This window comes from Ctenocephalides felis, unplaced genomic scaffold (genome assembly GCF_003426905.1).
Source record: "Ctenocephalides felis isolate EL2017-DRISC unplaced genomic scaffold, ASM342690v1 CF-g0.4_SCAFFOLD_00678, whole genome shotgun sequence".
In the NCBI taxonomy this organism is placed as follows: Eukaryota; Metazoa; Arthropoda; class Insecta; order Siphonaptera; family Pulicidae; genus Ctenocephalides; species Ctenocephalides felis.
In genome coordinates this window covers 1-12,883 of record NW_020536832.1, presented here as the reverse complement: position 1 = coordinate 12,883, position 12,883 = coordinate 1, and the positions used below count along the sequence as shown (strand labels likewise).

The 12,883-nt window shown below is 28.0% G+C and overlaps 1 protein-coding gene across 1 annotated transcript; it reads left to right on the top strand.

Moving 5' to 3' along the window:
• Window positions 1-416: 416 nt before the first annotated feature.
• LOC113367259 (G2/M phase-specific E3 ubiquitin-protein ligase-like) lies at window positions 417-12,747 on the top strand (the record flags this gene model as incomplete). The annotated part of the gene is made up of 4 exons (XM_026608885.1): window positions 417-510; window positions 2,449-2,497; window positions 3,418-3,585; window positions 12,646-12,747. Coding segments are annotated over exons 2-4 (276 nt in total), but the record flags the coding sequence as incomplete, so codon positions are not given.
• Between the last annotated feature and the right edge of the window lie 136 nt (window positions 12,748-12,883).

Sequence of the window (12,883 nt, the reverse complement as noted above, 5' to 3'; positions counted from 1 at the left end):
TTTCTTAGTAACCAACATAAAACCATATGCTTATTTATCTATGCATAAAACATTTGAAAATACTTTTTCATCGGCTCACTAGCGCCAAATTTGCGACTACGAATGGACCCCTAATTAGCCCTTCTAAATGCGTATTTTGTTCTGAGATAGTAATTGTTTACGTTTTTAACCTTCTTGCCTTAAACTGATGTTTTAATATTAATTTTATATATGTCAAAATCATTATACAAATCAAAATTAATATAAATTGTAATATTTTCTATTTCCATACTATAATAATTTCATGACAACCCACTTTTATTAAATATTTTCAATATATTTCAAAACTGTTTGTTTAATTTGGCATTTCTTGTGAAAACATTACCTGAAAATTAAAAATATTACGAAATAGTAACGGTCTGTGTGATTCTATTTTCCATATAATAATAAGAATCAATAAATTCATTATTCACTCAATTGTGTGATGTGCCAGTTGAAATGAAAAAGATTTTTTTTATGCTCACTGTGAAGGTAATATAATCATTAACCTGAGGATCATTAAGTTTTTAGTAGTTTTATCAGATTATTTTTAAACAATTTAAACTGATAAGAAAATAATAAAATAAATCAAAACAAAATGCAATTGTACAAATGTCAAAAAATGTAGACTGTTGCGTACCAAGTCGAAATCTTCTCATTATCAATTATTTTATTGTTTAGAATATAATTTTTGTGCTAACTCTTATAAAAGACGAGCTCATCGCTCCTGTCTGACCTCTTTATGAAAGGAATAGTTGTTTGTTTAGCATATTTTACATTCTGGCATAAGTGTATTTTATTAAAATAGACAATTTATAAACTTCATTGTGTTTTCTAATAATGTTATGTCTCACTTTGCTTATAATCAAATACATTTATGTTATATTAACACCTTAATTATTGATAAACATTAATGTGTATTCATAGATCTTTAAAAAGGACTCAACTACAACATTTTTTCTAAAGTATGCCAAAATGTTCAGAAACCTTCAAAACGTCGAGAAATGAAAAAAATTCAATTTTGATTTTTAGCCCATTGCTATAACTACCCTACGGGAAGTTAATTATAACTAAAACATTCTATAAAATTTAAGCCTTACTAAAATGATCTCTAAAACCTACACGTAAATATAAAAGAAAAGAATCCATAAAACATAACTCAAAAATGTAAATATATAAATAGGAAATAAATTGCTGTGTAATAAAAAAAGCCGAAACGAATAAACCGCAATGAACATAAAATGAATGAATTATAATAAAAAGCAAAAAAAACTATAAATATTAAATATAAAACTGGCCTTCTCGAGAGCAAGCTGTGATAAAAAGTAACTCACAATCAGTGTAGTAAAAAAAAATCAGTGAAATCTCTCTTCTTTAATGCGCCCTTTTAACAAATATACAAACACAAACGAACAAGAATCGCCGTTTTGTAAACTGACACAAAAATAACACTGACTTTATGCTTATTTATCTAAGACACTAACTTTTCTTAGTAACCAACATAAAACCATATGCTTATTTATCTATGCATAAAACATTTGAAAATACTTTTTCATCGGCTCACTAGCGCCAAATTTGCGACTACGAATGGACCCCTAATTAGCCCTTCTAAATGCGTATTTTGTTCTGAGATAGTAATTGTTTACGTTTTTAACCTTCTTGCCTTAAACTGATGTTTTAATATTAATTTTATATATGTCAAAATCATTATACAAATCAAAATTAATATAAATTGTAATATTTTCTATTTCCATACTATAATAATTTCATGACAACCCACTTTTATTAAATATTTTCAATATATTTCAAAACTGTTTGTTTAATTTGGCATTTCTTGTGAAAACATTACCTGAAAATTAAAAATATTACGAAATAGTAACGGTCTGTGTGATTCTATTTTCCATATAATAATAAGAATCAATAAATTCATTATTCACTCAATTGTGTGATGTGCCAGTTGAAATGAAAAAGATTTTTTTTATGCTCACTGTGAAGGTAATATAATCATTAACCTGAGGATCATTAAGTTTTTAGTAGTTTTATCAGATTATTTTTAAACAATTTAAACTGATAAGAAAATAATAAAATAAATCAAAACAAAATGCAATTGTACAAATGTCAAAAAATGTAGACTGTTGCGTACCAAGTCGAAATCTTCTCATTATCAATTATTTTATTGTTTAGAATATAATTTTTGTGCTAACTCTTATAAAAGACGAGCTCATCGCTCCTGTCTGACCTCTTTATGAAAGGAATAGTTGTTTGTTTAGCATATTTTACATTCTGGCATAAGTGTATTTTATTAAAATAGACAATTTATAAACTTCATTGTGTTTTCTAATAATGTTATGTCTCACTTTGCTTATAATCAAATACATTTATGTTATATTAACACCTTAATTATTGATAAACATTAATGTGTATTCATAGATCTTTAAAAAGGACTCAACTTTTACAAAGTAACATTGTGTATATGCTGGTAAGTGAATTCATATTTATCATGTTAAAACATATAGTTATATAAAAGTTATACTTGTTATTATTTGTATGGAAGTATATAGACAAGTAATTTATTTATAAATTTATTCAGAATGTGGTTACAATGAGATGAAGGTATCATAAATTTATATATAAATATAAATTTATATTTTTATGATTTTGTATCATTATTAGAGCTTCCAATACTGAACTAATCCTTGAATTCTGGAATTCAATATTCGAAAAATAAAATACCAGCACTCCAGTATTAATATCGGTATTATTATTTAAACATACATGTTACTAATAAGTGATAATTTCTATTATCAATTTGGGCTGTTTAATTTTGAATTTTGGGCTGTTTAATTTTGTTTTAATTTAAATATTATTATTTAAAAAAAATACATGTTAATAATAAGTGCACTTATTATTAACATGTATTTTTTTATCATGAAAATTGCTATTATCAATTTGGGCCGTTTGTTATGAACACTCGATTCGACATTATGGAGAAATTTCACATTTCTTTATTATGTTTATAGACCATTGGTACCGAATTAAATATAACTGAGTCACATGGGTGCATACTAATTTTTATATATTAGTATTCGGGTACCTAGAAAAGAGACTTCAACAAGCTAAATTTTCTATGTAATAGTTTTGACTTTGAAATATAAAGCTCTTGAAAACCAACATTTTGAGATAAATCATTTTAATAGTCTATAAGTCACAAGCAGTAAATTTAATTACAGGAACTAATGTTTTGTATGATTCATAAATTTATAAATGTCATAAACGCATGATAATTTTTAATTGAATTTGATTGTGCCAACAACATGTATATTTTTACTTATTTATCATGATTGTGCTATGTTGCGATTTCCAGCTTTTTTTAACTTTTATATTTATATAATATTTTAGATTTATAAATTCTTAAGAATGGTTAAATCAAAGAAACAAGTATATTCAACAGTGACAATTGGGAATGAGAAAATGATATGCGACATTTGCAGAAGATCAGATGTGGATGAAACTCAACTCGGTCAAAAATGTTGTTATATGAATTATAAATTACATTATTTCTGTTTGGTAAGTTGACTAAATGGAATCAAGTTCATATATGACTAAATATATATATATATATATATATATATATATATATATATATTAACAAAGTCTAGTAATCGGGCACCGGGCAACCTCAATAAAAAACATGAATTTCTTTCAAAAATTTATTTAAAATTTTTCTATAGATATATATATATATATATATATATATATATATATATATATATAGATTCTTCTATAATTCTTCGTTTGAATAAATTTTATTCGATTTGTAGTAGAGTCGGGTTAGAAAAGTCCATATTATGTTTCAAAGTATAAATATGGTACGCAAGCATAGTTTTAAATAGTCTCGGATTTTTTAATTGTTTTTATGTTGTTGTAAACGTTTAATTAAGTTCTGGCTTGTTTCTCCTATTTAAATTAAATTACAGTCTAGACAATCTAGTCGATCGATATTAAAATGGGTTTTTGTTTTGGTAAAAATAGTACTAGTCGTCGTTATTAATATTTATTGATAACCTTTTGGTTATCATATCAGCAAAGACTACATTTTACTGAATACTATGTCTGGCTCCAAGCTTGACTCCAAGCTTGACTCCAAGCTTGACTCAAACGTTGACTGACTGTCTAACTTTTGTCTAACTCTTATATACTAATTTCTTGTTAACAACCTATTTACAAAATCCAACAGTAAGCACTTCCGATGTCCGCGTAACCTACATATAACTAGCAACGCGTTTTGTAATTATTAAACAAAATAATGATTTGAATTGTTATTACAGTTCAACCTCCCTCTTCAAAAGTTTTTCGTCCTCGGAAAACTATAAAAATTAAGAAGATTTTTTAAAAAAAATGAGTTCCATCTCTTTTTCCTTCGGCCCTTAAGAACTTTTGTCCTCAAAAGTGTCATTCCTGTTAGAATATGTTTACAAATATATGTGCTCTAAAAAAAAATCTCATAATAATTTTATTTTTATCTCTACATTAATAAATCTTCAATAACATACATACAAAAAAAAAAAAATCAGCAGTTGAATGCAATTTAGATGGTCGCTGATTATGTAAAGGCATCACTGAAATTTAAAATGTTATTCCGGTAAAACAAAATATGCTTCGAACAACTTATCATAAATGATGCAAAATAATTTTTTTTTCAAAAACTTTTATATCAATAGAGCATAAAAATCATAATATGAAAAATGTCTTTAAAATCTGCAAGAAATTAATAATGGCGTAAAGAATCTTGCATTTGATAATTTAAATCATAAATAGTAATTAATGAAAATTTAAATTTACGTTGTATTGTTAATACTTGATATATTCGAAATTTGCTAGGTAATCAAAATTGGACAAATGCTGCTCTGAAATATGAGAATTCGCTTATGTCAACCAAACAAAATGACTTGCTTTGTTACTCATGTGTTTACACCTGGCGAAGTTTTATTTTCTTCCGGTATTTATAATAAAACAATTTTGGTGCTGTTCTGAATATAATGAAATCGGGAATGTTTCTCTTCTTTACATGTGTTTGCAATTTTCTGCTGCTTTGGCTTTGTAAATGTGCATATTTCTCCTTTGTGTTCAAATTCATTTTCTTACGGTTGAACATATCTGTAATAGTGGCTATATTTTCATTTATTGACAATTTTCGTTGTGAAGGTAATTTTCTTATGATATTAACTTTATATTCCCTGGTTCCTTGATTATTTTCTTCTATAATTTCATCATTAATTTTTCTTCTTTTAATATTTCTTTTCTTTTTCTTTTTCTTCTTTATTTTAATGGGAATGGTTTTCATATATTCTGGTCCTTCATCATTAAGTATTCTTATTTCTTCTTGTTCATTATTTATTTCTTTCATGTCGTAAACCTCATCTTGGGCTTGTTTCATATCTTGTGCCACATATATGTTCAGATCTTTTTCTTCTTCATATGAATTTGTTCCTATGGTTTGTTCCATATCTTCTGCCTCATATAGATCCTTTTCTTCTTCGTATGAATTTGTTGGTATGGTTTGTTCCATATCTTCTGCCTCATATAGATCCTTTTCTTCTTCGAATGAATTTCCAGCGATTGTCGTCAACTCTTCTATTTTGGTGTTGTGAGTCAAACTTTCCGCTTTGTATTCTTCTTGTTCTTCAGATTCTTCGGATTCTCTGGACTCTTCGGACTCTTCTTTAGTTGTTATGAATGCCTTGTATGTATCATCATATGTTTTTGTATATTTCAGATCCTTATTACTTTCGTAGTCCATTCTATCGTCATTTCCACCATTGTTGATTCTAAGTTTGTCATCTCTTTTCCTATTTGTAAGTTTTCGACATTGGTTAATGTGGTGTTCCCTTTTCTGTTGTGTTGTGTTGTGAGTCAAACTTTCTGCTTTGTATTCTTCTTGTTCTTCGGATTCTTCGGATTCTCTGGACTCTTCGGACTCTTCTTTAGTTGTTATGAATGCCTTGTATGTATCATCATATGTTTTTGTATATTTCAGATCCTTATTACTTTCGTAATCCATTCTATCGTCATTTCCACCATTGTAGATTCTAAGTTTGTCATCTCTTTTCCTATTTGTAAGTTTTCGACATTGGTTAATGTGGTGTTCCCTTTTCTTGCAGTATCTGCAAGTGACGAATGGGTTGTATTTTTTATCAGATCTGATGTTTAAATAGTTTTCTTCTTTTGCAGCGATATTCTTTGCATCCTTCAAATTTTCCGGTTTGGCTGGATAATAATAATTTTCAAGTCCAATGGTAGGCCTTTAACGAAAACTGCCAAAGCCAAGTCACAATATGATGGATACGCTATTTCATTATGTGTAAAATAGCATTCGTTGTTTATTAACGTAAGCAAACTCTCAACTTTCTCTGCAAATTCCTCAATCGATTCCCCATTTTTTCTTGTTGTTGTTGCAAGCTCGTGATGTAAATCAGAAATTGACCTTCTACCTTTAAATCGTTTAATTAGAATAGGTTTGATATTATCCCATAACTGATAATCAGCCCGTCTAATGCAATCAAAATCTGTTCCACTTAATTTACAAATAACAATTTTTGATATAAATTTGTATGTCTCAAAATCCACATCATCTAAAATAGAGCCTACAGTACTTAAAAATTTAAAGAGGTCATCTGAATTACCATTAAAATCGGGTATAGTGCTAATTGCTAACTGAATTCTAAATTTATTTATTTCTATACTATTACCTTTACCTTCTCTAGCTTCTGCAAAAATGGGTTCCATCTTGAGATATGATTAAGTTTTGATTTGCTTACTTGAATCCGATGAGATAGTTATGTCCAAGTTAGTCGTAGACTCGCGTTCGTTCTAAAGTTCTTCGGTAGGCGCCACCATCACTTAGTTTGTGCTGCGAATGATCGTTCGGTTTATCGAGTTGTGGCAGCTATTGAACTCGATGTCTTCGTCAGAAAATTCTTCAGCGCTACGAGGGAAAAAACCGCTAAGCCACCATAAAGTGTCCTGATGGTTGGTGATGTCTTTGGATGTATGTTCTGGATCACCAGTACGACCAGGAATTGTAATGATAGGCTGGACCCGAGCGGTGAACAGTTGAATAGTTGTTGAAATATTATATTTGTGATGTGGACTCTCCAGAGCGATTGATAGTAATTTGTAAACACACTTCTTTCTTTGAATGATACTTTTATTATTCACTATTTTTACAATTAATATTTATTGATAACCTTTTGGTTATCATATCAGCAAAGACTACATTTTACTGAATACTATGTCTGGCTCCAAGCTTGACTCACGCTTGACTGACAGTCTAACTTTTGTCTAACTCTTATATACTAATTTCTTGTTTACAACCTATTTACAAAATCCAACAGTAAGCACTTCCGATGTCCGCGTAACCTACATATAACTAGCAACGCGTTTTGTAATTATTAAACAAAATAATGATTCGAATTGTTATTACAGTGAAATATATATATATATACTAGATGACCCGACAGACGTTGTCCTGTACCCACCTCTACGTTTTTTTAATATCCTATACTAATATTTATACCGTTCAGTTAAAAATAATCATTATTGTTTTTCGAGTTACTATTTACACACCAATATATGAGTGATGTTAAATTTAGTACTGTTTCAAATAAAATGATTATTCTCACATCCCACAGTTAACACTTCAATTATCCCTTTAACAAATATTAAAATATGTTCAATAAAATTATATATTAAAAATTAAACACTGCGATTTATAGAACAAATTTATTTCCAATAGCTCAATTTATTTTATTCAATTTAAGGGTTATACAATATTTTTAGACATACCTGTAGATGTGAATGTTTAAATGAATGATTTTTTGTTTATTCACGGCTAAAACATTGATTTTCCAAATTTATCACCATGTATTTATGGTCATAGCATAGATACACGTGTTGAAAATTGAAATCTTTTAAAAAGTATAACAAATTCAGAAAGAATTAATATATAGCATGCGGTCAAGATACAATATCACCTTGGATTTTTCTACCCAAAATAATTACTTCAATAATGTTGATTAAATGAGCTACAACTTTCTCTATCATAAATTTTACCGTAGCTTCTTTTATTTTGAAACGGCGAAGGGTTAAAGGGCTCGAAAGACACTCCGGTTGGACAGCCGCGCACTCTTTAAACAATTAGAACTCTATCAATATTTGTGTAACAAAAAATAATAAAAAGCAATAATTGATTTAAAAAATACCTTGAATTTTCATATATATACTTTTATAGATGGAAAACGATTATTTTTAATTTTGGTGGAAATGGCACTCATAAACTCTTTGATTTAAATGAAAAAAAAAACATTGTATGCGTCTTTTAATTGCATGATAGCTCACTCATTTTACACGCAGAAGTACTTCTTTTAAAGCTTATTTGGAGAACTATAAAATCCCATTTTCATAATTAACCTAATATTGTTCCTAGAACACTGTAAAATAGCGATTTATTAGGATTTTTATTGATATAATTTTGTTCATTACATAATTTTCGTTAAAATGTATATTTTCGAAGATATTAGCAAAAAACGATGAAAAACGCAAAAAAGAAACAAATTTTCAGTAGCTAGTAACTTGAAAAATATTTGCTTTTTTGAAAAACATTATTAAACATTTTTCTCTTATAATTAGTTCTTTCATCCACACCCAACGTTATTACACCACTGAAAAGAAATGGCATCCCTCCGGGTAGTGCAAAGGAGTCTAAATTGTTTTCACTTTTGAACTTGAGAGTAAGATGAGCCTAATTCCAAAATTCCAAACGAATTGGAAAACAGTAAAAAAAGTTCAGACCCAAAGCGCTCCATTAAGTAAATATTCCGTACAAAATGCCAACCATATGAATTTTTGACACAATGAAACTTCTAAATAATTTTTTTTGTATTGTGACTTAGTATAGTAAGGCAAAACGACCGCAAATTGAATTTTTGAGCGCAATCACTTATGTCTCGTCTTCTTTGCACGAATTCGTAAGGCGAATCTGTTCGCAAAGTGCGCAAACAAAATTATTGCAAGCAAAAGCACGTGTACGTTGAGAACACGATTCGCCGTGCGCGTCAGACGCATGCGCAGACTGTCAGACGCATTTATTTATTTATTTGCATCTTATATTATTTTAATTTGGCACATCTCAGCTGCTTTTCGACAATAATAATGTAGACATTACATTTTCTTTATTTTTAATCATGAATTTATTATATTTTAATATTGCCTTAGCCTATAAGTGATAGAAATGTTTGGCAAATGACAGTTGTCATTTGTTTTTAATGTCAAACCATGCCTTAAATATTTTAAAGGTCAAACAATGATAAGCGGTTTTTTGTATTTTTTTCCATTTATTTCTACAATCTAACTATATTTCTATGAATCAAAACATTCTAGAAAATTTCCCGAACAAACTTCAGGAAGATTCGTGAAAATACGAATTATAGTTTAGGAGGATTAATGAAACTTACATTGTTACAGAAGAATTTTATATATAAGATATATATATATATATATATATATATATAAATATATATATTGAATGGTAGAGTCTTGGATTTGTGTATATTTTGTAGAGTTTCGAACAAGAATCCAAAAATAATACAAAATAAAAAACAAGAAAAGTTTTTAATAAACAATTTCTTTATTTAATTCACAATTTCATTTTTGTTAAAAAACTTGTTTAGTGAAAAAGTGCTAACATATATTCAAACATACAGGTAATTAATTCAACTTTGTCATTAACCTTTTCTTAAAAAATTTTTCCATAACTTTCAAAAAAATTTCTATTATGTTTAATATCCTGTTCTGATAATCCACTCATTTATTTTTATCATTTTCATTGTGATCATATTAACATATTTCTGTACATTATTATATATATATTTTTTTGCAATTAATTTATTATTTAAGAAAAATCTATTTTCTTTTCCTAAACATATTGTTTGCTAAAATCTCATCAAGATCATGTTTCTTGACAGATGTCCTGAAGATGGAACGTACCTAGTTCCGAAACGTCGACAGTAAAACAAATAATTAAATAAAGAAATTGTTTATTAAAAACTTTTCTTGTTTTTTATTTTGTATTATTTTTGGATTCTTGTTCGAAACTCTACAAAATATATATATATATATATATATATATATATATATATATAATAGAATAAAATTGGCAACTCCGCAGTACATAACGATTTACCTGACTCAGAGACTCATTCTGTTGTCTGGGTCATTCTGCTATATATACGAGCTATATATATGCTATATATATGCTATATATCGTATATAGGATTCGTCGTTGCGAAGATTGTTAACGCGTTGACTTTGTATGGACAGGGTCGGGCGTTCGAATGCCCGTTCTGGCAATCTGACATCGGGCAGCGCGATGTCTATTTTCTATTGAAAATATAGATATATTTAATTGATAGACGAGATTTCTAAGTCGATCTATATTAAACTGGGTTTTTGTTTTGGTAAAAATAGTACTAGTCGTTGTACTAATATTGTTTACAATTCGGAGTCCAGATTTATAAAAAAGTTTTTTCCAAGGAACAAACAATTCTTCAATGTATGGTGAACATATTACACCAGAATGAGTCTCTGAGTCAGGTAAATCGTTATATACTGCGGAGTTGTCAATTTTATTCTATTAATAGAACTCCGCAGTACATAACGATTTACCTGACTGAATACAAAATTTTAAATTGATTACCGCTGAATGAAGGCTAAGATGCTAGCCGAAACGTATGGATTTTAAATAAATAAATTTCTAAAAAACTCTCATACTCTTTTTATTGATGTAACGCCCGACTTTTTAACTCAAACTAAAAATATATATCAACATCAAATTCAAGACTATTCAAATATATATATATATATATATATATATATATATATATATATATATATCTATATATAAAAATGGAGCTCTCTTTCAAATGTCCGAATAAAACTCGAAAACGGCTGAATCGATTTGGCCAGTCTTAGTCTTGAAAAATTCGTGCCAATCCAGAGAAAGTCCAAAAGATGAGAAATTATTTCAAATCCGAGTAGAAACTTTTTACTTTTAATTTGAAAATTTTTGTAGAAGCGTAATCTAACTAAAGCAATGGAAGGTTGCTAATCCATGAAATGTCAAACGTTTTTGACAGATGATGTTCAATTACGTTCAATAGGATATTTTACGTGAATACAATTTAATTATAATTAAATTGTAGTAAGTAGCTTTGTTTATAGTTTTATTTATATATAAAAACGTTAGTAAACGGGCCGCAAGTGTTACTAGAAACTCAAAATATCAACTCTTTTGAAATGTTAATATAAAAATGCACTTTTTAGCATATTTTTCTCAAACACGGAGATCTGAAAGATCACATTTGTATAATTATATACTCATTGATATTTATAAAACATTTTCTAGGTTATATTATTTTTTATTTATGTTATTTAAAATTCAAAACCTAAATTTGGTATTGATCAAAGGGACATTTTGCCGAATAACATTTTCCCAGTTATAATTTCGTAGAATTTATCGAGGAATAGATAGTAATATATGAAGGTCCGGGGTTAAAATGTTCCACCACCGAAGTGTCAAAAACCACAAAAGTTAAGCATTGTTTAACAACAATATTTGAAAGTAGAGGAAAAAAGATGTATAGCCAGCTACAAACTTGATTTGAAAACGATAATCTTTGAAATGGGGGAGATAAACGGTAATCTTTGAAAATCCATAATAAAAGTATTTTTTTGCGTTGGTAGTTTTTTAGCATTAGTTAAAAATGTAATTATTTTGTATTATTAAAATTAAAATAAGATATTAAACCTATTTGCCACCTGGCTGTTCCAAGTTACCTTGCCTATTTGTTAAAAAGATAACAAATTTTTGAAATACAGCAAAAAAGCACATTTCTACAATGATGAAGTAGAAGACAGTTTACTGAACGTAGTCAGATAATTGTTCGTTTGATATGTCTTATTTGTTGTGATATAATTGTTATGGTTTTCACAATATAGTTTATATTTGCTCAAATCAAATTGGACCTTTGTGTCTCGCCCTGCTCTACATATATACTTTTTATTAAATTTACTTTAATTCATCGAATGTAACTTGAAACTTTTCAAAAAGCAGGTCAAAGAAGAAATACCTAACTCATTTTTTATCTCTCCTCGCAAAAATTTGAAAATTTGTGTAAGCTCAGTAGTATTATTTACAATTATACACAAAATCCAGAATCCAAAAAGAATCTGAAAAACTTGAAACGTAATTAATAAGCCGAAAGACCAAAAAAGACTCGGATTGGATTATATGATGTTTTCTATAGAAAGTGTATAAAACTTGCAGTTTGAATGTATTGACAAAATATAGACAAACTAATGCAGTTTATTGTTTTTATAATCATTGCTCATTGTATATATAGTATTCAAACAACACATCCTTATACACTTAAAGTATTAATATTTTTGATTCTCTAGAAATGGTTTAGAATATACCCTATTTAGCAAAACAACGTTTGCCGGGTCAGCTAGTATATATATATATATATATATATATATATATATGTTGAAAAATTATTATAATCTTTCTAGCTACTAACACAAAATACATATCAGACTGCTAAGCCAGACACTGGTATTTTTGGTTTTACTGCGAAAACTATTCAAGCTGCATATCGAAGAATATCACAAAAGGTAATATGTTAACAAGATTTATATTTCAATTATACAATGCATTTGTATAAATCAAATTCCGAATAATCTGAATTAGGTTTTTGATCGTTGATTCTTTAAATTTGGAGAGAAATGAAAAATGATCTAGAAATACTGC